Source organism: Apium graveolens, chromosome 11, assembly GCF_009905375.1.
Source record: "Apium graveolens cultivar Ventura chromosome 11, ASM990537v1, whole genome shotgun sequence".
In the NCBI taxonomy this organism is placed as follows: domain Eukaryota; kingdom Viridiplantae; phylum Streptophyta; class Magnoliopsida; order Apiales; family Apiaceae; genus Apium; species Apium graveolens.
In genome coordinates, this window is record NC_133657.1 from 77,462,904 (window position 1) to 77,489,481 (window position 26,578).

Below are 26,578 nucleotides of genomic sequence, written 5' to 3' on the forward strand. Positions count from 1 at the left end.
CAAAGTCTGACAGAGGAGACAACTCAAATGTCAAATGCTACAATTGTGGTGAAAGAGGCCACATATCTCCTGACTGCAAGAAATGAAAGAGAGACAAAGACAAGGCACTTGTCACAAAGAAGAAAAGCTGGACAGACTCTTCAGATTCTAAAGGTGAGGTGAATTATGCTTTAATGGAAAATGCTGATGGCATCCCTGAAACTGCTGAATTGAAGGTACCTCAAACAACTTATGCCTTTCATACTAATGATATTACTGAGTTGAGATTATATCTTAAAACCATGTTTATTAGCTACAGAGATCAAACTTTAACATGTGAAATATTAACTTCTGAAATCTTGCTTTTAAGAAAATGAATGATTATTTAGAAAAAGAGTTAGTTATGTTCCATCAAACTCAGAAAGAAAGAGATGATTTATGTTAGAGATGAATTGCTAAAATTGAATAAATCTCTAAAAACTGAGTTAGAAAAAGAAAGAGAGATTATCAGGATTTGGACTAACTCTGGCAGAATAATTCAGAATTCATTAAGTAGTGGAAACTGGAAAGAGGGTTTAGGTTATGGAGATGATAAAAGTGAAAAAGGAACTGAACAAATCGAGCCAATTGTTGTTAAACAAAATGCTAAGCCAAAGGTAAATCCCGTTAAGTTTGTAGCTAAAACTATAAAGTCTGATTCTGAAAAGATGAAAGAGTCTATGACAGAAGTTAAGGAGAAGTCAACTTCTGACAAATTAGAACATGATAAACCAGCTGAAGTCAACATAGGCTTAATGACAAAGAAGCAGCTTAAGCATAAGCTGAAAGAAATAAGGAATGTCAACAAGGTAAAGGCAACTAGGAAAAATAGGAACGGAAAGGAAGGTGTGAATAAAAGCAATAATTATATGCCTGTTCCTAATGCTCCTAGAAAGAAATGTTATAACTGTGGAAACTCTAACCATCTTGCTTCTTTTTGCAGGAATAATACGAATATAAACTTTTTACCTCCTAAGTCAGGAGTTAAGAGTCAGTCTGTTAGATTTAAGCCACAAAATCCTTGTTTTCATTGTGGTAGTTTATGCCATTCCATTTATACTTGTAAGGAATATCATAGTTTGTACTATGATTATTATCAAATAAAACCTTCTTTGAAGAAAGTTGCTTTAATTCCTTCTAGTGTAAAGTCTGATGCAAAGTCTGATATAAGTTCTGATAAACAACATGTTAGCATAAACTCTGATATTAAATCCGCTGCAAATGCTAACAAACTTAAAAAGGCCAAAGGATCCAAGCAAGTATGGGTCCTTAAAACTAACCATTAGTGGTCTTTGTGATTGCAGGGCAACAGGAAAAACATTCTAGTATTGGATAGTGGATGTTCATGACATATGACTGGAAAATAAAGCCCTGCTCTCAGACTTTGTGGAGAAAGCTGGCCCAAAAATTTCTTATGGAGATGACAACATGGGAAAAACTCTGGAATATGGCAATATTAATCTTGGGAATGTCATCATTGAAACAGTAGCTCTTGTCTCAGGACTTAAACACAATCAGCTGAGTGTGACTCAAATCTGTGACAGAGGTTATCATGTGGATTTCTTTGAAGAACACTGTGAAGTTATAAGCAATTTTACAGGCAAAGTGGTTCTGAAAGGATACATGCATGGTAATATTTATGAAGCCAGACTTTTAACAAGTTCTGATGGTTCTACAATCTGTCTATTGAGTAGAGCATCAATTGAAGAAAGCTAGAATAGGCACAAAAGACTTTCTCATTTAAACTTCAACAACATAAATGAGCTTGTAAAGAAAGAACTTGTGAGAGGACTGCCAAAATCAGTATTTGCTTTTGATGGCCTTTGTGATTCATGTCAAAAGGCAAAACAAAGAAAATCTTCTTTCAAGAGCAAAACTGAGTCATCAATTCTTGAGCCTTATCACCTACTGCATGTTGATCTATTTGGTCCAGTAAATGTCATGTCTATTGTAAAGAAGAAATATGTTATGGTTATAATGGATGAGTTCACAAGGTACACTTGGGTGTACTTCTTGCACAAGAAGAATGAAACTGCATCTACTCTAACTGATCATGTTAAACAGTTGGATAAGTTGGTCAAAGATTCTGTTAAAATTATAAGAAGTGATAATGGCATTGAGTTCAAGAATTCAATCATGGAAGAGTTCTGCAAAGAGAATGGAATCAAACAGGAATTTTCTGCACCTGGAACTCTAGAGCAAAATGGAGTTGTAGAAAGAAAGAACATGACTCTCATTGAAGCTGCACGAACTATACTTGATGAAGTAAAGCTACCAACCTACTTTTGGGCTGAAGCTGTGCAGACTGCTTGTTTTACACAGAATGCAACACTCATAAACAAGCATGGAAAAACACCATATAAGATGGTAAAGAAAAAGAAACCAAATCTGAAATACTTTCATGTATTTGGATGTAAGTGTTCTGTTCTTAAGACTCATCCTGAACAGCTATCAGAATTTGATCTAAAAGCTGATGAAGAAATTTTTGTTGGATATCCACTTTCAATGATCACGATCAGCTGAGATTTGAAAATAAAGACTTAAATTCTGATTCTGTAAATTCTGATGACTTAAACTCTGATCCTGTAAGTACTGATGTCATTAAATCTGTGGTAACAACTCCAAAGGAAAATGCACCTGTCCAGGGGGAGCAAGCTGAAGTACCTACCACATCTCAAGACTCTCAAGAAGCATCAGAATCTGTCATTGGCTCTTCAAGTTCTGATCCATCTAGTTCCGATGAGCCAAATTCTGATAATTCTGGAAACTCTGATACCTCAAATCCTAAAGGATCCAAGTTAAATTCGGAAGTCTCGGAGAGCATAACTACAGGGGAGCATCATAAAATGCTGATGGAGACAGCATGGATAATGGGGGAGGATCCAGTTCTAGAAGTCAACTTCAATCTGCAAGAAAGTGGACCAAATCATATACACTTGACTTAATAATTGGAGATCCTGAAGCAGGTGTCAGAACTAGAACTACAACATCAAATGAATGTCTCTATCATTCTTTTCTATTTCAGACTGAACCAAAGAAAGTGGAAGAAGCTCTTTAAGATGCTGATTGGGTGCAAGCAATGCAGGAAGAGTTAAATGAATTTGAAATAAATAAAGTCTGGACCCTGGTGCCAAGATCAAAGAACAGATCCATTGTTGGCACAAAATGGGTGTTCAGAAATAAAACTGACAGTGATGGCATAATTACAAGGAATAAAGCAAGGCTGGTTGCTAAGGGTTACTCTCAACAGGAGGGTATTGATTATGATGAAATATTTGCACCAATTGCTAGATTAGAAGCCATAAGAATCTTTTTGGCTTATGTTGCTCACAAAAAGTTTATAGTCTTTCAAATGGATGTGAAAAGTGATTTTCTTAATGGAGAATTGGAAGAAGAGGTCTATGTTGAACAACCTCCAGGCTTTGTAGATTCAAAATTTCCAAATCATGTCTACAGGATTGACAAAGCACTTTATGGCCTTAAGCAAGCTCCTATAGCATGGTATGAGACTTTAGCTCAATTCCTTCTGGAAAGTGGATTTCACAGATGTACAATTGATAAAACACTGTTCTACCTCAACCATGGAAAGGACTTACTTTTGGTACAGATATATGTTGATGATATCATATTTGGCTCTACAAATGCCAAACTCTGTGAGAGGTTTGCAAAGCTAATGCAGTCAAGATATCAAATGAGTATGATGGGAGAACTTAGTTATTTTTTGAGCCTTCAAGTCAAGCAGAATGAAGAAGGTACTTTTATCTGTCAATCAAAGTACACCAGATTTTTACTGAAGAAATTTGGAATGCAAGAATGTTCAACTGCATCCACTCCCATAGCCACTGCAACCAAGTTAGATAAAGATACTGGTTCATCAGTAGATATTACTAACTATAGAGGTATGATTGCTTCTTTACTCTATTTAACTGCAAGTAGACCTGATATCATGTATGCTACCTGTCTTTGTGCAAGATTTCAGGCTGATCCAAGAGAACCTCACTTAATAGCTGTGAAAAGAATTTTCAAGTACCTTAAGGGTACAGCTGATCTGGGGTTGTGATATCCTAGAGAATCAGATTTTAAGCTAATAGGTTACTCAGATGTAGATTTTGCAGGATGCAAAATAGACAGGAAAAACACTAGTGGAAGCTGCCAATTTCTAGGAGGCAAATTGGTTTCTTGGTTTAGCAAGAAACAGAAGTCAATTTCCACATGAACTGCAGAAGCATAATATATTGCTGCAGGAAGCTGTTGTGCACAGATTCTTTGGATGAAGAATCAGTTACTGGATTATGGATTAGAATTTTCTAAAATCCTATTTACTGTGATAATCAAAGTGTTATTGCTATGACAGGTAATCCAGCTCAACACTCAATGATAAAGCACATCAGCATTAGGTAACATTTCATAAGGGAACATGTGATGGAAGGTACAGTGGAATTGCATTTTGTTCCAACAGATCAACAACTAGCAGATATCTTCACCAAACCACTATGTGAAGCTACTTTTACAAGACTGGTAAATGAACTTGAAATGGTTTCAGGTTCTTTCTCTAAATCTGTTTAGTTTTTGTTCTCATGCATCATACTTTATGATCAGTGTTTACAGATTATTTTATTTTCATAAAATCTGTACTTAATTTGAAAATTCATTATATGCTGATTGTTATCTGATGTGGATCTTTAAACTCTGATAGTGTTTTGAATGTTCTATGACTATTCAATCCAATGAGGATAACTGTGCTAGATGCTGACATAGTAGTCTTTAACATACTAGAAATCCCATATTTGAATTAGTTGTTTATGTGGAAATTCATTAACACAGGCAAATTCTGATTTTGAGCTTAGTCAAGTTTACTTTATATATCTTATTACTAAGTCACAAACTAGATTCTTGCTTCTTATCTGTCAAATTCTGATGTCAGTAAATCTTAAGGATGAACTAAATGCTGATAAGCCTCACTTATCAAAAGAAAAGAAAAGAAAAAAAAATAAAAGTCAGGTACTCCTTTGAGATCTAGAGTAAATATTTGGAAGGGAAGACCCAAGTGCATTGCTGGTATTAAGTAATATGCATTAGAAAAGCAAATAAATTTTCTTGGTGACTTTTCACATTCTCTGATTACTGGAGAAATACTCTGACAACAACATAAATTCAGATAAGCAGTCGTGACTCACTTACATTGAGAAGCCACTGTAAAAAGGAATTTCAAAAGATGCATAAAATGAGCACAAACAGTTGAGGTGGACTCTTGCATAAATTTGTTCTATAGTAGACTTCATGATTGATGACAGATTTTAACCACTTTTCTTAGTTATGCCTTATTTCTAAGATGTACTAAATTTATTAGACTTTAATCTTTATCTGATATTCTGCTGAATGCACACACTTTCACTCCATATGAATGATAAAAATTACTGTGGTGATTAAGTTGTTATTGACAAACAGTTAAGTGTCATTTGCATAAATTTTGAGGACAAGTTCTGATGGAAGTTCTGATGATTAAACTCTGAAGAAAACAAGTCAGTATTTGTATGAAGAATCACAAAAAAAGATATTCACTTGTTGAGTTCAGAAGCCATATTCTGATGACTGTTAAAATCTGAAATAAGTTAAAGTTCTGATATTAAATCCTGATGGAATCCTTGATGCTTACGTGGCATTATTCTTTACTTGACTTATTTGTGGTAAAATCTGAAACAGTCATATTTAATCAGAATATTTAGGTGAGATAAAAACAGTCATAATCATTAAGGGTTAGTGGTAAACGTGTTTGTCTTGAAAAACTGCATGTGCACAGTAATTATTATTTATTTCTCGTGCCCATTAACTCCTGCTTTAACTTTTTACTGAATGTTATTTTTACACATCGGTCTAGGGAGACGAGGCATCATTATTTCTACTCTTAATAGTTAAATAGTCCCGAGTCCCTTGGTATTCCGATAACTATTTAAACTGACAATTCGTGTCAGCCAAATCATCTTTCATTTTCTCACAAACTCACCCTCTCTCTTAATTCTCATCATTTTTCTTCTTCATAAACAAAAATGGTTCTTTTCAATTTGTTCATGAACTATGAAACTTTCAATATAGAGTTGAGTTGAGATGACTGGCAACAGGAGTGGCATGTCACCGCCATTCCTGAAGAGATCTGGAACTCTGTTCCACAAGAGGTTCACACAGACCTCTTGTTCTTTTCGATGGACTATCAGCTCCATCTTGATCGATTGTAAGAAGAAATGAGAGAGGTTCTCCTTCAGCAAGAACGGGTCATCCATCTTGCAGTGCTCTTTGTCAGCAGCAGGAGGAACTATTCGATAGGTTTTCTTTTAGGACTAAGGTTGTTGATGTTAATCATCTTAGACTAGGACTACCTTGTAATTTTTGCATGCAATCTATAAATTTCATGAAATGTACTCGTTTGATATATTAATGAAATTTCCTTTAATTACAAGATTTAGTCTTTGTTTCTCTCATATTATGTGACTGTGAATGTTCTAATTGTAATTTGTTAATCTTTACTTCATCTATTTGAACTATATCTTTTGATGAATTTTTGATTAAAATTATGGTCAATAATAAATTGTGATGAATTAAGAAACATTTGAAGCACAAATTCATGCATAAGATCCTGTGATAATTGGAGTTGAGAATGTTACTTCTCAGAAAGGAACTGCAGCTCAAAGTTCCGATACTTTGAAGAGGAAATCTGTAAGTTCTGAAGCTGCTAAAGCAACTCCTTCACTGGCAAGGAGACTAAAGAAAATGAGGGCAGAAAGGTACAAGGCCAAGTCTATATATGAGGATTCAACTGAAGCTGAGGAAGGGGATCAGGAATCTCTGATCTTATCAGAACCTGTGGTAATTGAAGCTCTGCCATTCCCTACTCAAGCTCAGGATACTATGCCAACACCTCCTATATCTCCTATTAAAGCTACAGATGATGCTGAAGAACAAGCTAAAACTTCTGAAATAGATATTCACAATTTGAATATACCAAATATTATTTATCTGGAAGCTCCATCTACAGAAGCTCAACAATCTCCAACTCATTCTCCAATTTTAAATGCTGAGATACCATCTACACCAACCACACCAGCTCTGGAGATAAATTCCGATGTTCAGAATTTAGATAATTTTATTCCTAAATCTCCAGTAGCATCACACACTCTTGTGCTGTCAGAACATCTTGAGACTTTCTCAAGTTCTGAAGACAGTATTTCTGTTGAGACTCCAGTTCCCATTCTGGGCAAGGAAGAATTGGTGAAGAAATTTGTTGAAAAGGAAGCACCTATTCCTTGGGAGGATACTCACAGAGGTGTGGAGTGGACCACGCTGATTTCATTCCAAGCTCTAACGTTCTGACAGAGCATATTGCTAAAGCTGATGAGTTGCTCACAAATGCTGATTTAAAGAACAACTCAAGATCACTTCTCTATCTACCAAACATCTTCAAGGTCTACATTCTTCTACTCATGACAAGGTTGATACACTAAAGGAACATACTGATAAGCTGGATCTACAGATCAAGCTTGACAAGAACAGATATATCAGACCTACTCTTGAGAAAGTTGAAGCCATTGAGAAGATTCAAGAGAAGCAACAGGCCCAAATTGATGAGGTCCTGGCTAACCAAGTTTCTCAGAAAGCTCAATTGGATGAAATCCAATCTTCAGTTGAACTTCTCTCTCTCTCTTACTTCCTGATGATGCCAAAAAGGGGGAGAAGGTAGTTAAGTCCAAATGCTCACCTACTCAGATACTGAAGAAGAAGGATGATAAAGATGATGACCAGGGAAACTCTGATAAGAGCAGAGGTCAAGGAAAAGTTCAAAGAAAATCTTCTACACAGAACAATTCAAGTTCTGATGCTGTGAATGCTAAAAGTCAAAAGTCAAGTTCTGATAAGCAAAGTCTGATGTCAAGTTCTGATATTCTGATTCAGTCAGGATCTAAAGACTCTCAGAAGTTTTTACAAACTCTGAAGCTAAAAGGGAAGCAAACTACTGTTTATTACAAAGATCCTAAAATACAGACACTTGATGAGGAGATAGCTAGAAGATTATTTCTGAAACAAAATCCAGGAATGGATTTGGAAACTCTCAAGGAGGAAGAAGCTAGATTTGCAGCTGAGAAAACAAATCTTAAGTCTAAAGCTTCTGATGCAAAGAAACCTCCAAGACCTAAGGAAAAAGGCATTATGATCAGGGAAAAGTTAAATTCTAAGACTTTAAAGTCCAAGACTAGATCATAAACTGAGATTGATCCTAAGTCAAAAGGAAAAGAAAAGGTTGGTGAACCTTTAAAGATTGAGAAAAAGATAAGTTCTTCCGTTCCAGTCTATCAAACTACAATGCATGATGATGATTTGATAGAAGATGAAACTGTTTAAATTCTGAAGAGAAGAAAGATTATTGAAGAATCTAAAAAACCTCTGACACTGCTCAAGTTGTTCAGAATAAAGAACTGTAAGTTACAGAAGAAACAACAAATTATGATCAAGTTGATTTGGAAAAGATGACAATTGCTGATAAGAAGAAGCTGTTATGGAAGAAATCTACTCTAGTTGAACCAAAATCCAATCTTATGATTAATCAACTCGCAACATTTGGGTTGAGATCCAAGCAACCTAGAGATAGAACTGGATTAGGTTCTGATGAAGAGAAGATACAAACAAGAGTAGAAGTTACTCTAAGAGATCCTTTCATGTTGACAGACAAACCATATGAACAAATCAAACAAAAGCACCTTGACAAAGTGCTGTCTGCTCAAATTGTGATAGATGCTCATGATAAGGATAATCTAAAGGAGAAATTGATTTTATTTCTCAATGATGGATTAGCTTACAGACTAGATGATACTGATGTGCTAAAGAAGTCTGTTAGAGAGCTTCAACATATTCACTATCTTCTGGAAGTAAAATATGATATTACAAGAAGATGGTCAGAATACATTTTGAAGGCTATAAGAGATCTACTTAGAATCTCTGGTATAAAAACTTCTCAGTATATACCAATGATTACCGAAGGTGATGGAAGTGAAATTCCTATGCTGAAGAATTCTGCTAAGGTGAAAGTTATTCTGAAAGGAAGATGCTTATGTTATAATGAAAACTCTTCACATCCTAGAGTTATCAGACTTAGTGATGGATTTGAAAGAACATCAATTCAAGCTCTCAGAACAGCCATTTATCAAATTGGTGATAACAAAGATGAAAAACTGATGCAGGTCAAAGCACAGTTAGTTGAAGTTCTGAGAAAAGCTGAAGATAAGCTGGTAAAAGATTTTGTTAAGAATCATTATGGATTCAGATTGATCCATTGATGTTGGTAAAGCTACAAGGACCGTAAGTTGTAGTTAATAGTCTTATTAAACTCTCATTGCATTTGAACTTAAATGTTTTTGACATCATCAAATCTATTAACTTGTATATTTTGCATAAATTACAAGTTGGGGGAGATTGTTAGATATATTTGAGATGTCATATCTAATATGTTTCATGTTTAGTTTTCAGATCTTAACAAACAGGAAATATCAGTACTTACTGGAATCAGTACTTACGGGAAGTCAGAGCTTAAGGATATCAGAACTTAGGTTATCAGAAGATAAATATCAGAAGATAGATATCAGAACTTAAGTACGGGAGGACTTATAGTTAAGGAAGTAAGCTGATTTACAGGAAAGAAGATCGAGACTAATATAAAAGAAGATATGCATGAAAAGAGTTAGAAGATAAGAAGACTTGTATAAGATATCTGATTGATATATTTTAGGAGACAGAATTATATTCCATATCAATTAGAAGTTATCTTGTAACTGTGTACTATATAAACACAGACATGGGTTTACACTATATGTGTTATCATTATCGAGAATATCATACATTGTAACCTAACAGCTCTCGTGATATTTGTTCATCACTGAGAGAGAACAGTTCCATTGTAACAGAGTTTATTATATTGAATATATCTGTTTACTGTTACTTGTGTTCGAAATCGATTTGATTGTATTAAACACTGTATTCAACCCTCTTCTACAGTGTTGTGTGACCAAACAATTGGTATCAGAGCATATCTTTTAACACACATACAGTAAAGATCCAACAATCATGTCTGAAGAAGCACAAAAATCCAACCAAGCCCGCCCAAACTGAAGAAACTAAAAACACTCAAATCCACAGTCGATATGAGACTATTAGGGTTCCCATACTGAGACCTTCTGAGTTCCTCATATGGAAAGTGAAGAGGGCTATATTTCTGGAAGCTACAGATCCAGAATACCTTGACAGAATTAATGAAGGACCGCATAAGCCAACCAAGCTCTCTGTTGTAGTTGCAGATCAGCCAGCAAAGACCATACCAAAGGAGAAAAGTGAGTATACAGCTGAAGATATCTCATCCATTGCCAAGGATGCAAAGATAAGGTATTTGCTGCATAGTGCCATTGATAATGTCATGTCAAACAGGATAATTCATTGCAAGACTGCAAAGGAGATATGGGATGCTTTGGAGACAAGATGTCAGGGAACTGATGTAATTAAGAAGAACATGATGACTATACTCACTCAAGAGTATGAGCACTTTGACTCAAAAGGTGATGAGTCATTAACTGACTTATATAACATGTTTGTCAAACTCTTGAATGATCTGTCACTGGTGGACAATGAATATGATGTTGAAGATTCAAATCTAAAATTACTTTTAGCTCTTCCTGAAAGTTGAGATTTGAAGTCTACTATTGTAAGAGACAACTATGATCTTATAAATATAAATTATAATAAATACTTTAAAAATAATGCATAATTTTAACATATTATAAGTATAAAAAATTTAAATATATATATTTCATATAATTATATATATATATTTTATCTAAAAATTCATTTTTTACATTTATTTATTTATATTAATATTAACATTAATATTTAATTTTATTGGAATAGGAGAAGGAGCAAAAGGAGGTAGAAGAGCCCGAAAAAAGGAGGTACAAGAGGCCGAAATTAGACGAAGTCGATTCTGTGTTATAACGAGGAGAGAGGTGGGAAGTAAAGCTACGATTGAAGGGGTGTGGAAAGGGGGGGTGCAAGAATGGCGGCAAAGCAATCAGCCTTTACTCTCTTCTCTTCTTCTTCTGATGGAAAACCCCAATCCAAACAGCAATTAGGAGGACTGGGTTTATCTTTTCTTGATACCCCACCTAATAATCCTCTTCCCCCTCCTCCTCCTCCTCCTTGTCTTGAACTTGTTCCCTCTAATGTACTCCTATTATTTCCCTCCTCCTGCATTTCTTATGCTTTTTTATTTTATTTTTATTTACTCTAATTTACTCTTCTATGTGCAAACACGTCACAACAGCTTCCTTCCTCTGTAAATCTCACTCTGGAGCCCCTCAACTTGGATGGTCTCACTTTACTCAAGGTTATTACACCTCCTTTGCTCTTTTTGTTTTTAATTATTGTTTGCGTTTCTATTGTTTTTGTATACTATCCAACCTTATTATTGCCCCTGTCTTCTTTTTAGGGCCGGGTTAGTACGCAACAGGTTTTCGCCCTTTCTAATTCTGATTTAGTTCCAGGCAAATATGAAGGTTTCTACATCATTCTTTTTGCTACTTTAAATCCTGCTTGCATTTGTTTTTTTTTTTTTAATTTATGTGCATTTTGGTTGTAAATTTATTTCAACTAATTGAAACTAATTGCTGTGCCTTTTTTTTATCGACCAGGAGGTTTGAAGCTATGGGAAGGTTCACTAGATTTGGTAAAAACTCTTCGTTCAGAAGATGAAGCTAATCCATTTTCAATCACTGGAAAGAGAGTATTAGAGGTGGGATGTGATTACTAAGGTGATCTTACTTTCTTATGCCGTTGTAACATATTTATTCTTAATATGCTGAAATTTTCTTTAGTGTTTAAGCTATATTGGATTTGTACATTGGAGGGCCATGAGTTTTTAACTTTCAAGTTTTGTAGGTTTAGCTTACTTTCTAGTATTTTTCTTTTTAAACAATGAATCTTCTCGTAAGAATGTTGATTTAATCTGGTGTACTGGGTTATTGGCTTTGTAAGATGCTATTTTCTAAGAATTCAATCAGAAAGATCTTTATACTCCATGTTCTTTATTCTGCTTGTGGAATGGTGTTTAAGGAGGTATCTGAACTAAATCTGACATGGGTAATAGAGGCAATAAATAGAGTTCGGCAAACATAGTTCACCTCCCCTCACCCCTCATCTCCTTATAACTTCCAAGCAATAAGAGAATAGTTTCTTTCCCTACACATATGCACAAATAGCACTCCTAGTAGTTGTAAACCTATATATCTTTTTGGTTCTGATCGTTGCTATTACCACTTATTACAATATTATAAATTTCAGCTTGGTTGTGGTCATGGACTACCTGGAATCTTTGCTTGCCTCAAGGTAAACATGCATGCTTTAGTCTGTTCAATGTCTTAACAGAAATGCTCCAAACTTTTAAGCCTTACAAACCTGTTCTTTGGTGCATCAGGGTGCTGCTGCGGTTCATTTCCAGGATTTTAATGCTGAAGTCCTGCAATGTCTTACCATCCCCAACGTAAATGCTAATATTTTAAATTCCGAGGCAGAAATTCGTTACTTTGCTGGTGACTGGGGCGAAGTGCATCAACTGCTCAGCCATTCAAATACTGACGAGAACAGTAGCTCTGAGCTGGATGGATGTGGTGGATATGATATTATTTTGATGGCAGAGACAGTATACTCAATTTCTGCTCTCCCGAACCTCTATCAACTTATAAAAAAGGTGACTCTATATACGTTTGTAGATATACTATTGATACATGTTGTGGAGTTTGATTACAACTGTTGTATCTATATATAGTGCATGAGTCATCCTGGAGGAGTTGTGTATATGGCTGCAAAAAAGCATTATTTTGGAGTAGGAGGGGGATCAAGGCGGTTCCTATCTGTGGTGGAGAAAGACGGTAATACAATCTTCTAAAGTTTCATTATATGATTTTTCAAGTATCAGTATAGAATTTTATCACATGTAATGGTGTCCATATGTGATCTGTCTGACCTTTAGGTTGAAGTTTTTTGTTTCAACCCTTTTTATTCTTCTCCGAACAGATTCCCTTTGTTATGCAGCAAGCGTCTATATGGTTATACTTCTTCCATCCCAATGCAAATATCTTCTCTCCTCTCCTTTTAGGGATGCCCCAATCGATATGTCCGCTTTCTGTAGCAAGTGGAAATTTTGTATATTTTATTATAGAAAATACCCTCACAAAATGCAAGCATTAAAATTCTACTAGATATTACTGTATTTTGTATCATACATGTACGGTCTCCCATTCTTTTAATGAAAATTCGTTTGATACTAGAATAGTACTAATAAATTGGGAAGAGAATGTTTTATGAGGCGGAATAATTTGGAAGAACCTTTTTCTAGTCAACGATCCACAATAAGGGAGAACACTAAAATTGGAGCAAAGTAGCAATAATTAAATTAATCAGATGGAATTCTCATTCCACCCTTCCATTTGGAAAATGAGAGATAGATTATACATTTTCTTCTTGTTCTACAATAGAAAGTACATGTATACATTATTGTTCCAGTTTCAGATTGCTAATTAGATTAAGTTCTTGATGGGCTTTTTTAGGTAAATCAAGTAGCAATTCAACATAACATCATATTTTCTACCTATCTGATGTAAGTGTAAAAATATAAAATTTGCCAGAAAAGGTTGTCTTTTCTGAAATTCTTCTCCTATTTTGGGATTGGAGAGATTACTATGCAAGCCTATGAAGCTGCTCTGTCCATATTAGAACTTGGGAAGAAAAAGGGGAAAAAGAGCTAAACAAGGTCGAGGCTGTGGCAATACTGAATTTCAAATTTTCAGCAAAAGGTGTTGGAAACTTGTCTTTTATTTTGAAATTTAAGATATTAAAACTTAGGGGGGGGGAAGCTTGATTTTTTTAAAAAAAAAAGGCTATGTTGAAGGTATATACACCCTATTTTTATTTTGTACTTAATCATAAATGGATTATTTACTTGAGATCAAATCTTGTTTGAGCGATACCACATCAGTGCATGTCAAGCTATGTTAATTAAGGATGGAATCTTGAATTGGGAAAATAGAAAAATTACATGGATATAAAATAGTGGACATCTAATTCTGCATACATATGGGATATCAGTAACTTCCCTGCCTTGTGTTATTGTCATTGGAATAGTATTACTATTTCTTGTGTTCTCTTGTCAATGAAAATACTTGCTATGACTTCTCTTTATGACTTATTTAACTAAATGGCTTGTTTGATTTTATCTGTTCAAATTGACCTTTTTCTGTAGTACCCAGGTTATTGTATTGTTGATACATATAAAATTTGCAAAAAGTTTAAAAGAATAATTTTGATACGTAGTCAAAAAGGCCAGACTTTTGGAGCTGGGAGGGAGTATTTTCCATGTCGATGATATTAATATATTATCTCTTGCGTTGGATGATTAAGCATTTATATAGAAGCAAGCTGCCGTTGTAAGCATAGTGATGCATATGAGGTTAAGTTTGTTTATATCTGCTGGTGGTATAGGTATCTCTTTACAATAGAGGGTAGGTAGGAATGCTAGGGAAACTTATCAAAGTTGATTCTGCATACAACTGCACAATTTGAAGAATTATTTGCCGAGTGGCATATTGATGAAATAGTCTAAATTTTAATTTCAGGCTTTCTAAAAGCTAGTCTGGTTGCCGAGGTTGCTGATGGCTCTTCTAATGTTCGTGAGGTATGGAAGCTTGAAATTAAGTAGAGTTTGAGGCATCACTGGAATGTGCTCGCCGGATTCTTAGGAGTACACGGCCAGCATATGTAACTGAGGAATGGGTTATTAATGTGGGTTAAACAATGAAATTTGATGCTATTAATTTAAGCTTTTGCTTAAACTTAACTTTTTTAAGAGTCTTGGATTCATGACAATTATTTGTGATAAATAGTTCAGTGCTTTTATGTCTGGGTTATATTTTATGAACCATGGTCGGATTTGTACACAACTGCCAGCACAATAAGTGTCCGAGTGGAAGGACTGTTTATTTCGGAATAGGTGAAGATAATTAATTGAAGGTATTTCAAGAAAATTTTATTGGAACACTACGTTTCTTCTTGAAATGAAAAGAGTAGAAAACAGGAAACTAGTAAAAGAAAGTTGTGCAAGGCGAAGATATTACGGCTATAGGGACACAGGAGTGGAGTCGCAACGAAATCATATTCAAGGGTGGAGTTTACCAAGTACGTGTCTACAGATAATATATGGTGAACAACAAAATAACTAGATATCCACTTGTATTTTCATAAAAAAAAATATTAACCACGAACTTATTAGTTCAATATTATGATTTTCAACTCAGGGGCTTCCAAGGTCTTGAGCAATACCATATTACATTTTCAAGATCCCGAGAGATAATTTCAGGGGTGTTAGGAAAATCAGTCAATTATTCAGAAATTTAAAGGTCGTCTCGGAGCTGTTGAAAAAAACCAAAAAACTGATTAATGAACAAAATTTTATGCCATACTTCACAATTCAAATATGAAGTTTTACTCCCTTCAAAAATGACCTTGAAACTATATACGCTTAATCTACCACTTGGACAAGCTTCCAAACACAGATATGAGGTTTATTAAGTAGGTTTAAATTATGGGTTGAAGAGTGGGGGTGAAATAGGCTTGTAGCCATAAAAGCTTGCTTCAAGGTAGCTTGCTTCCAACAAGTCCATAGTAAAGGTAAGATTGTCAGATTGTGTCGATGATTTAGTAGAAACGCTCCTTGGAAGGAGGCATCAGACACCGTTAATGCCTTTCATCTAAAATAAAGAGCCCTTACAACATGAATGAAGGATTGACTGATAGTCAGACTGCCGTCAAAACAGCCTCTGACAGATCTAGTTGTACAGTTGAGTTGATCCAAATTTTATTCAATGTCTCAATTATATTGAAACTAATACAGACTTCATTACAACAAATTGGAAGATTGATTATTATTACATCCATCCCCCACTACAACAATTATTAACACGGAAAATTTGATCTCACTAATTTGCTAGCTCTTGCATCCCCAGTCCCATGAGGAATGGAGACGACACACAAGGCTCAACTCCTGCAACGATAAATTTTAGAACAGCCTCTGTTGTAGGAGTTAGACGGTGGAGGGAGGCAGCTGCTGGAGTAAGACTGCCCTCTACTGCCACCGTTACACACTGCTTGGTCTCTCTTGAGAACACCTGGTGTTATTAACTTCTTCTTTTCTGCCAAATACCTCCCCTCTCTTCTCTCCCACTCCATCATGTCATCCACCTCCATTGACGATGATGATGATGATGATGATGATGATGATGATATATTACTGGATGCCGCTGCCTTCAAACCATAAACACGCCTACAGTTTAAGCTCATCATAACAAACAAACAAAGCAGGAGGAGAAAGAGGCTATGCTCAATTATTTTGCTTGAACTTTTTCCCATTTTTTTTATTTATCAATAATAGCAGCAAATGTTTAGGATTATAAAGGCGTGGAGCGCGGACAAGACATAAAAGCACAAGGACTACAGTCACCGCGCAATACATTCAAAGGTTGAAATATTGGCCTAAACAAATTTTTTGGTATGAAATATGTGTATATGGGGGTCTCTTTGTTTTTGATTGCTGATTGTGAGCATAATTTCTTTGCCCCCAACAAAATCAAGAGGCGCTTTAACCATATACTCTATGTTATTTTACATTTTTCATGCTTTATGAAACAAACATGAATAATGTGTTTACTTAACAATCATTACATACCTACTCACCGAACTGTTTTCCACAACAAACTTCTAGCCATCGCCCAAAGCAACAGTTCCTCCTCACAGTATCTCCAAGGACAAGTGTACAGGTTATTTACAAGCACTTGTCCTATTTTACTTGTACCCTTTTATATAAATTACTTAAGTATTTTTACAACAATAAAAAAAACATTATAATTAACTGTACAACAGCAGAATAGTTTGTACAAAAATGGCTCTACTCATATCAACATTTGTAGGTTGCAAGTCTCAACATGGTTTAAGAGGACTCACCATCATATCTCCATCATTTTTTCATAACCAAATACCATCACCATTCGGAAGATAAACCATGACAGATTTTACATCTGTAACTACACTCACATAGAGAAACGTGGGAAGCATCCTTTCTTTTTATGGTTAAATGATGACAGTCCAGACCTTCATGCCCGGCAGTACAACACCAAGAAGTACGTTCTTTTGGCAGCTTCAGGTGAATTTCATACCTTACATTCCAAGACCAGCAACACCTTTAGGACTATCTTTGCCTGGAACTGAAATTCCCAGGTTGAGAGGAGGAAGAAGCGGGTCTTTGTTGTCGGTTGATCCCTTGAAAAGGTGTACTTGGTCGAAAGGAAGAAACATGTCTTTGTTGCCTGTTGCTCCCGTGAAAAGGTGTTCTTGGTTGGAAGGAAGAAGCAGGTCTTGGCTGCATGTTGCTCCCTTGAAAAGGTATTATATGTTGTGCATGAAAGACGGGACTAGATACAAGACTTCCATTGTCTTGCGTGATTAAACCATCAGCATTCCCCAATGAAGCAGAGTAGTTTCCATCTGAATACCTAGGCAACCCACCACTTTGACCTGCAGGGAATCCACTAGATGTAACTGTTTGGACAATGCTATGGAAGGACCTCACTGGTGCCTGAATCATTCCTTCAACCGACGATGGTCTGTAACAACGTTGGGGCCGATTCTAAAAACAATTAATAAAATTAATTAGAAAATATGAGGCAGGCCACTTCCAGACTAGAACAATCAGGCTCGAACTACAGATCCTAGTCATATGTTCGCATGTAAAATCCATTTCATGGTACCAACATAATTTGAAATGCAATAATCTAAAGGCAAAAAAGGTGCAAACCAGGATAGGGAAAAACGTTCCAGTTCCACGCGGCCTGGGCCTTTCAAAACCATAAGAAGCATGAGGCACAAGCATTGAGTTTACAGGGTAGAGCCTGGGATCACGGACTAAGCCATTGATTCTTCGAAACGGAAACTCATTCAGTAGAGATGAGGGCTGAATAGCACCTGAAGAATGTGTACTCTGAAAATAAGGTCGTCGTGGAGGTACTGGCCAATCTTGCACATTTGAGCCAAACAAATAGAAACACCGACCATATTGCAATATATTAAATTGAGTCTCAAAGCCCCCACGAAGATCTAAAATTAGGTCCAAAGGATCAGGACTAGTGACATTGTTTGCCGAGGCCAAACTGCTGTCAGTATTAAATAACTCATTGGACAAGGCAGTAGAATATGTAACTGAAGGAACATCCACTGTTCCGACATGTCTCTGGGCCTCACTACCCCGGTCAGGACTGATATTAGTGCCTTCCTCGGTTTCTTGTAAAATCTCATCAGATGTTCTGTTACCTATTTGCTGCCTATTTGAAGTATCTGATGTTGGGAAGATGCAGACTCCATCCTGGAGTGAACCAACATGAATAGGTTAGTTATCTCCATCTACACAAAACAATATGCATATTTTCAACTATAAATTACCTCGCCTTCATTGTTTGACTCATTGAAAATTGCGTGGTTAGTTGGGGTGGGAACCAAGGTATGGACTGCATTTTGAACATCAGGACGATGTCCACTTCCATGCCTATTCAATGTATTCGAAAAAAACATCGGGAGTTCAACAGCGAGACTATCTCCTGAATGCACAAGTATTTGTCCAAGTTTCCTCGCCCCAAATGTAAAGGCACTCGTTATTCTAAAAAAATTTCCTGCAAAAGGACAAGCAGTGTTGCGTAAGATTATCCAATAAAAAAATTATTAAAAAAAGCCACACACATTTTGCATAGGCTTCAAAAGTGAGGTGGGGGGATTAAATGACAGACATACATTCATAACTTTATTCATTGGCCGAGGACATAAATTTATTACAAGATACATATCTCAGTAGTGTTTAACATGAAAATTCAAACAATTCAAATGCATCCACTGGAAACGGAATTGCTGAAGAAGAGGGGTTCTACCTTCGCTGACACTGCGGCCCAGGTTATTATATTCCTTAAGTGGATCAACTATGTTCAGGTGCTTTCTAGGAAATATTCGTGTCTGCATTTCAACCTCTTTTAAAGGAACGGAATACATGTCCATGCAGTGTCTGTAGAATTCCTCAGACAGTAACATACGACCTCCAATATTTTCAGGTATCCCAGCTGTGTATAATAAAAAAAGGCCAAATTTAATTGATGAGTGAAATAGTGTAGTGTTTGAATCAGCAATTTAAGATATGTTTCTCACTTCCAGATTCTGACAAGGATGAGAGACGAACTGGACCACGTAAAGTAATGCAGTAGTTTTTCCAATCAAATTTGCTGAAGTAGTCCATAAATTTATATAAAACCTGAAATTTGACAGAAGAAAGAGAGTCAATTTTATGGGAGATAATAATATATTAAAGGTCCAACAATAAATCCAGGAGCACTTACTGCTAATGGGCCATCTAATGATGAGTGGAAGACTTGAATAATGTATAAAACTAAAGTCTCCAATGCATATGTAGAGATTAATCTGTGATGAGAGCTTAGAATACGGCTCTCGTAGTAGCACCAGGCTTTAATCAGTAATATACTGCGCTTAAATAGATGGTCCCTGCCAATGATGTAATCAACCTATCCACGAATAAAAATAATTATTGCCTATTTAATAAAAATATTATTCATAAAACTAACTTCAACGAGACTCACAACATCAAGGAAGCAGAGTGAACATAGTCCACCTACTTGATTGAATGATATATCCACCACAATATTCTGCACGACGCACTTAACAAGCTTAACCTGAGATTAAAAGTATCAAATTGCAACAAGATCACTTTGCGGAATCTATTCACATCATAAAACAAAAAGTTTGAAGGACGATAAAAATTAGTGAAACTAAGTGCTGGAAAATATGAGATGCAATAACAGAAGCCTAACGCAGAAAGTGTTAAACAAAATTAATAACGCGCAATTTATACTTGAACCCATGTTCTTGCACAAAATGTTTATAAAAATACTAGTGTATTTTGTTTAGCTGAGATGTCAATAGTTTAAGTATTGCATTCAACTTGGTTAAAGCAATCACCTATTGACCACTTACTAGTTGATAACTTAAGAGCTTATCAATTGATATTCTGCAATCTTGAAAGTTCTAGTTTCTTGCTACTTAAATTGGTCACCGATAGACCTACTACTACTAGTCATTAACTCAATATCGTAGTTATGATTCGATGAAAGATATCCACATCACATCATCATATAAAAATAACGGCCTCAATGAAATTTAATTTTTACACGAATATGAAGTGACAATAAATATCTGAATATAACCTTTGATGTTAAGTCAATATACAAGTCTCTATGGAACAATATCAGTACTTATTTCACAAATGCAAAGTTGACAGGTCAATATACAAAACTACTGTAACAATATCAAATTATTTGGTCAAATGCATAGAACTTTCACATATACTCATGTTATTTCGTAACGATATGGCAGTACGTACTGATCATATAGCACACGAAATATACTAAACATAATGAAGCATATATGTAGAAAGAAGACAGGATGAGAAGTGGCAAGGAAACGGAGATGGAGCCAACAAAATATTAGTTGAAAGGAAAAAAGACAGTTTAGAACACTATCATGTTGAAAATAAATACCTCAGCATTAATTAGCCGAATTTCTTTCACGCCAAATTCGGCACTGTTACTGTTATCTTCTCTTTGAAGCTGAGAAACAATATCATTGGCAAGTGCCTCCTCAACGCTTGCATCACAAAAGACAGTTAGATCAATGTCTCCATTAGGAAGATACGTTTTTAGAGGTACCGACCCATATGGAAATACCTGTAGGATGACAGAATAAGACATTCATAATGGTAATTAAAGAAATAATATTCGTGGTTAGGTACATCTTATATAAGAATGCAGATTCTTAATTTAAAAAACGGTAATCTCACTGCAGCATGCTCTAAAAAACTTAAATCGAAAAACCTAATATATTTAAAGGACAAGATTACACACATACACATATATGAGGCAATTGCAAGTAGTCAAAGTATATATTACGAATACGACTAACCTGTCATTCTATTAATGTATTCAAAGTAATTAACTAGGTATTTTCATTGCCTTAATCTTCAGTATTCCACACCACAGAAATGTAATCACTGAATGGCCATAAAAATTAAGCACAGTATCCAAGTAATATCTTAAAAGTTAAAATACTCAATTGCAGTAAAGTAAGTCTTTCAAGTAATAATACTTTAATCAGTACAAAAACGATAGGCATATGTACTAGTGTTGTAAAAATCGGCTACTCTGCCCGAGTACTCATTTCTAAGGTCTGATCTGAACCGAGTTGTATTCATTTGGGCCAAAAACCGGTTTTCACATAACCACTAGATACTAAACTCAAATCCTACCAAACTGTTGCCACCTCAGTTGGAATATTATTGTCCCCACCACGACACAAATTTGCTGTTACCAAATCGCACGTTGAAGATTAATTAAGACAACACACAAACCTCAGATTGAAGGTAAAAATACTAAATGGCCTTCAAAGTAGTCTGAAGCAACAACATATACATTATACACACACCAAGATTAGCATCTGCCCATGTAGACTCTAAAATACTCCTTAATTAAGCATAGTTTTGTATAAACGAAACAACAAGGCAAATTTACGACTTATATACTATCTGAACAACATAGAAATATACTAAAGTATCTTTTTTATTGCTAAATCAGATATAAACTATCTGAATAGCACATTACCAACAATGCCTCGAAAATATTAATACTCAACCAACTTCAAAATAGTCACAAATCCCTAACTACGATAATCTCTTGGAAAAAACATCTATTGCAAAAAATAATCCAGATAAGCATGTATACATATACTAAAAAAACATCACACGCACATCTCTATGACAAACAATTAAACAAGACTTGCATTAGACCAAATCAAATTCACAATTACATAGAAGATTATAAAAAGTTAATATGATGCATGTTAAAAGTAAAAATTGCTCACCTCAAAACCACCTAGATTTTTGATCAATCTTCGGAGATAATGATAGACTTGACACCTTGTTGTATGCGATGCAACAGTTGGGTGCAACTTGGAAATGATGTTATGGGCTGCACTCTCTGCTTCAGACCATCTTTCAGCGCTGATTTGAGAGAGCGATGGGTTAGAATCAAATGACATCTCTTCAAAAGCATTTAATTGCTGCAAATTCCCCATTAGAGATTTAAGAAAGTAATGCGAGTACAAATCTATAACAAGGGTTTATGCTTGATAATGCAGGTGGAGAGAGAGAGAGAGAGACTGAGAGAGGCACGGAGACAAAGAGAAAGGGACTATCAAAGTGAGTGAGAGAGAGAGAGACGGACAGAGAGAAAGGGACTATGAAAGTGTTTGGAATTGTCGCGAAATATTGGCAGCTCTATACAGACTCAGGATCAATGTTCTACTATTGATTTTTTAATCCAGAGTAGTCCGTCCTAGTCACATTTTTTTTTATAAAAATTAAATTTATCATTTTTTGATCAAAAATTAAATATTATTCTTATATTTTTTTAAAAAACTAAAAATTATATATTAAAATAAATTAAATCTACTTTCCGATAATATATTCTTACTTATTTTGTCCAATTATCAAATATTAATAAATTTCGGTTAAACTTTAGTCAATTAATTATGTAAAAGTCAAATGTAATAACTAAAAAGGGAGGGTATATTAATTTATAAAAATAATATGACATGAAATCTATTATCCATATATTAGAGTATATGTACGCATGAATGACTTTGATTAAATTGATGGAGTCACTTAATATTCATGATGAATCAATTTTTTACTCAACTTTTATGCACCCATGTAATCCAATCAATTGATGAGTTACTATTTGATGAACCTAAAAAAGAATTTTTATGAGAAAAAAATGGAAGGAAGAGATGGATAAAATCTTAAAATAGATTTGAATAGGTTAATTTTAGTGTGAATAGTAATTGAAATATGTTGATGATTTCATCAAAAATCAATGAAAAGCTTGATGAATTGACGAAGCATCACAAATTGATGGAGTCAATCTACTCCTGTTGTATAAAGATTATGTTAAACATGTTAAACTCCATCGATTCATTTTATGAATCAAAGTTTTAAGTTTCCCGGTGCATATTCTATTATTATCTATTATATATGTAATACAATTATTATCTATTATATATATAATACAACAATAAGGGAGTTTGATGAGCAATTTAATTAATATGACGATTATATCACTACATTAATATCTATATAATATTTATTTCACCACATCATTTATTTATTAAAATTATTAATTATTGTATAATTATTATATGCACACACACATACATACATAGACACATATTCATATATTCTTATTTGTCATCAATTTAACATCGTCTTTCAACACAATGAAATGACCAAATATTATATTAAATTATATGAAATAAAAAATAAAATAAAATAAACTATTAATATACATATGTACGATTTATACTTTATTATCAATAATTATGTGACATATATCATATACTTCCACCACTCCATAGGTTGTTAACATCGTTAGGGGGGTTGTTGAACAAATTAATTCATATGACAATTATATCCGTACATTAATATCTATATAATATTTAATTCCCCTAGTCATTCAATTATTCAAAATTATCATTTGTTGTATAATTAATATGTGCATATATACATACATATATACAATAAATATATACATATATATAAAGTAATACAGGGACATAAATACACATACATTCTCGTATATTGTTATTTATCATCAATCTAACCTCGTCCTCTAACATAATGAAATGGCGAAATATTATATTAAATTCAATAAAAAATTAAAAAATAAACTATTTATACAAATATGCACGATTTATACTTCGCTATTAATCATTTCGTGACATATATGATATGCTCCCACCATCCCATAAGTTCTTAACAACGTTGTCCGACACAAAGATTAAAAAAATGAATTATGTTGAAAAATAATTAAGAAAGCGGAGGTAAATTTTGGAGCCATTATAATGATAATATGCTATTTAGGAAATGTAAACAATCTGTTGAAAAATCCCCAAATAGAAAGTTATTGGGACGGAGAGTATTATATGTAATTCAATGAGTAAAGTTATAGTGCTAATGTCAATTGCCTATATAATATGAGTCATCAATCACATTTCTAACACATAAATATATTAAATAATTTAAAACAAACTAATAATTATTTTATCTCTAAAGTGATTGAAAGAATGTTATGCACATTGGATATGATAAAAATTCTTAGTAATTTAGAAATATGACAAAATTGTATTTATCATTCTTCGTGAATTGAGTTTGAGTGATACATGTGGTTAAAAAGGTAAAAAAATTACAAATTACTTTTATAAAGAGATTTAGATAAAATGAAATATAGATATAAGCATATTTGATTATATAAAACTAAACTAAAGAAAAAGATTTATACATATATAGTTCGATGGCAATCCTAACACTTAAAATTTATGTGAACCTCGAGTGGAAGATTATATGTGTCACTCTATGCTTTGTCAAATATATTTTTATAAACCGATATATATACACACACACATACATTTTATATACATGGTATGGTAGCACTCAAACGTCAATCTTAGAAATATTATACACTCATTATAGTTTATATTATAGATGTATACATATCAATAATTTAGCATCCAATAATTGTAAGACATGTAACTTGTGATATAGAATTACAAGATTTAATTTTTTGAATAAACGCATGTAATAAACACATTATTGTATAATCCACAAATATGACATAAATTTAATATGTATAAAGAATATTACCAGCAAAATTACCGACATTTGAATGTGGTCTTCAAACTTTTTGGAGCATTTTCTTCACTGTTTACTGCAAATAATACATGAAATATTTTGTGACTCCTTAGATAAGAAAAAAAAGTTAAATCAAGTGTAAAAGTATTAGAAATGTTTAATATCACATTATTTGGAAAAAAATCATGTCAAATATGACACAAATTTTGTGATATAACAAAGTTAATTAACAATAGTTCCAAATTGATTTGCACAGATCTAGATCATAATTAAAATTGCAATTCCTAAATATATTGATTCATTCGGACCATGATACAAATTGAAATCCAAAATCGATATTGAATCGTACGAATCTGAAAGATTACCTGAAATTTTATTAAAACGTAAACATATCCAAATCGAAATCATAACATATAAGGGGAAATAAGTTTAACCTAACTGAATTAATTGGATAAATTATCCCCCTTGTATGTATGTATATGTATATGTGTATACTTAGATATTATGGGTTTAAACTTAATATAGACAACAACTTACCAATTTAGCTTGAAAAATTCGGGATATTAGACATTTTACAGTTGTGCTACTTCGATCCGCCGTTGTACACATAGACATTTTACCAATTTATACTGTTTACATCGGAAATGGATCGGACATGTATGAAATTATAGATCATCGACCAAACAGGCTCGAGTTCGGAAAGCTCAATCATAGAGAAAAGTTAAGATGGACAAATGAAAGAGAAGGAAGAAGGAAAATATGATAATTGAAAGTGAACATTCAAGCTTTTAAGATGCCGATGATAATGTCATGTAACAAAATAAAGCATGCTGATGCGTTGGTAAACACAAAAATAATGTGGTATTAAAGTGATGTGTGTCTCATATATTTATTTAGTTATTATATGTAATATGCGTGCCAGCTATTATCCTCACCGACTTACTAGCTGTTTTCCACACCAAACCGCCAGTTGTTTTACCCGAAAACCTGTCGTTGTTTTCCATATGAATATAAATGTGAAATATTAACTCATATAGAAGTTACATTTTATGTTGCATATTAATTATTTTGAAAATTTTATTTATATTATTTAAAGTGGGTAGTACTTTACTTTAAATTTATGGTAGTTAATTTGTTCGTCATTGATATTGGACATTTTATTATAAAATACATATTTCGATAGAGTACCTCTTGATTAGCTTCTAGCACAATAACCCGCGGGTACATGTCATTTTTAATTTTTTTTTGATGCATCATGCAATTATAACATTCTTAATTATTTTCATATTGGTAAATATTGTGTAATGTCTCGGGTTTATAAAATACAAGTTGATTGTTTATCAATGTGTATGATTTTCATGTATATCAAATACAAGTTGATTGTTTATCAATGTGTATGGTTTTCATGTTCTCACCAACTTACACACGTTTCTAATATACTCATTTCACAAATTATATATTTGTCGTGTAATTTGTATATATTGAATGAATACAAACATGGTTTTCACTATACATTTAAAACGAAAATATTAAAACTTAATATATATAATGCCGTTAGTATGTTCACACATAGTAAACTTAAAATATAAAAAAATTTGAATGCAGAGTTGAGCAAAATTTTTGAGTTTTGGTTGATTA

At 33.9% G+C, this 26,578-nt stretch overlaps 2 protein-coding genes across 4 annotated transcripts; one reads left to right on the forward strand and one right to left on the reverse strand.

The window, feature by feature from the left end:
* The first annotated feature begins 10,993 nt into the window (after positions 1–10,993).
* On the forward strand, positions 10,994–15,015 carry LOC141696987 (uncharacterized). Of its 2 annotated transcripts, XR_012564564.1 has the most exons (9): positions 10,994–11,272; positions 11,372–11,434; positions 11,537–11,603; positions 11,739–11,839; positions 12,388–12,432; positions 12,521–12,793; positions 12,872–12,974; positions 13,731–13,898; positions 14,718–15,015. XR_012564564.1 is itself a non-coding variant. In XM_074501158.1 (8 exons), exons 1-8 carry the CDS (start codon positions 11,105–11,107, stop codon positions 14,798–14,800), a joined length of 903 nt encoding a protein of 300 aa, XP_074357259.1. In that variant the 5' UTR covers positions 10,996–11,104; the 3' UTR covers positions 14,801–15,015. The 2 variants fall into 2 exon arrangements, 1 of the variants encoding a protein (XP_074357259.1); XM_074501158.1 differs by lacking the exon at positions 13,731–13,898 and having other exon boundaries at positions 10,996–11,272.
* A 1,784-nt stretch (positions 15,016–16,799) lies between these two features.
* LOC141696986 (uncharacterized) lies at positions 16,800–25,701 on the reverse strand. Of its 2 annotated transcripts, none has more exons than XM_074501157.1 (11): positions 25,478–25,701; positions 24,953–25,016; positions 22,117–22,314; positions 20,742–20,927; positions 19,821–19,877; positions 19,527–19,709; positions 19,339–19,441; positions 19,068–19,253; positions 18,589–18,815; positions 17,948–18,511; positions 16,800–17,779 (listed from the first exon to the last, which is right to left on the reverse strand). In XM_074501157.1, the coding sequence occupies exons 2-11, from the start codon at positions 24,968–24,970 to the stop codon at positions 17,342–17,344; spliced, it is 2,160 nt and encodes a 719-aa protein (XP_074357258.1). In that variant the 5' UTR covers positions 24,971–25,016; positions 25,478–25,701; the 3' UTR covers positions 16,800–17,341. The 2 variants fall into 2 exon arrangements, with proteins under 2 accessions (XP_074357258.1, XP_074357257.1); XM_074501156.1 differs by having other exon boundaries at positions 19,785–19,877.
* Between the last annotated feature and the right edge of the window lie 877 nt (positions 25,702–26,578).

What these genes read in the sequence shown, in the direction of transcription:
- LOC141696986 (XM_074501156.1), bottom strand. An exon ending in AAAATCTAGGTGGTTTTGAG is followed by an intron (nt 20,928 to 22,116) that starts GTGAGCAATTTT and finishes GTCATCCTACAG; the next exon opens with GTATTTCCATATGGGTCGGT. An exon ending in CACTCTGCTTCCTTGATGTT is followed by an intron (nt 19,710 to 19,784) that starts GTGAGTCTCGTT and finishes ATTCGTGGATAG; the next exon opens with GTTGATTACATCATTGGCAG.
- LOC141696987 (XM_074501158.1), top strand. Translation starts at nt 11,105, where the DNA reads ATGGCGGCAAAGCAATCAGCCTTTACTCTCTTCTCTTCTTCTTCTGAT. An exon ending in TTGAACTTGTTCCCTCTAAT is followed by an intron (nt 11,273 to 11,371) that starts GTACTCCTATTA and finishes ACGTCACAACAG; the next exon opens with CTTCCTTCCTCTGTAAATCT. An exon ending in TCTATCAACTTATAAAAAAG is followed by an intron (nt 12,794 to 12,871) that starts GTGACTCTATAT and finishes ATCTATATATAG; the next exon opens with TGCATGAGTCATCCTGGAGG.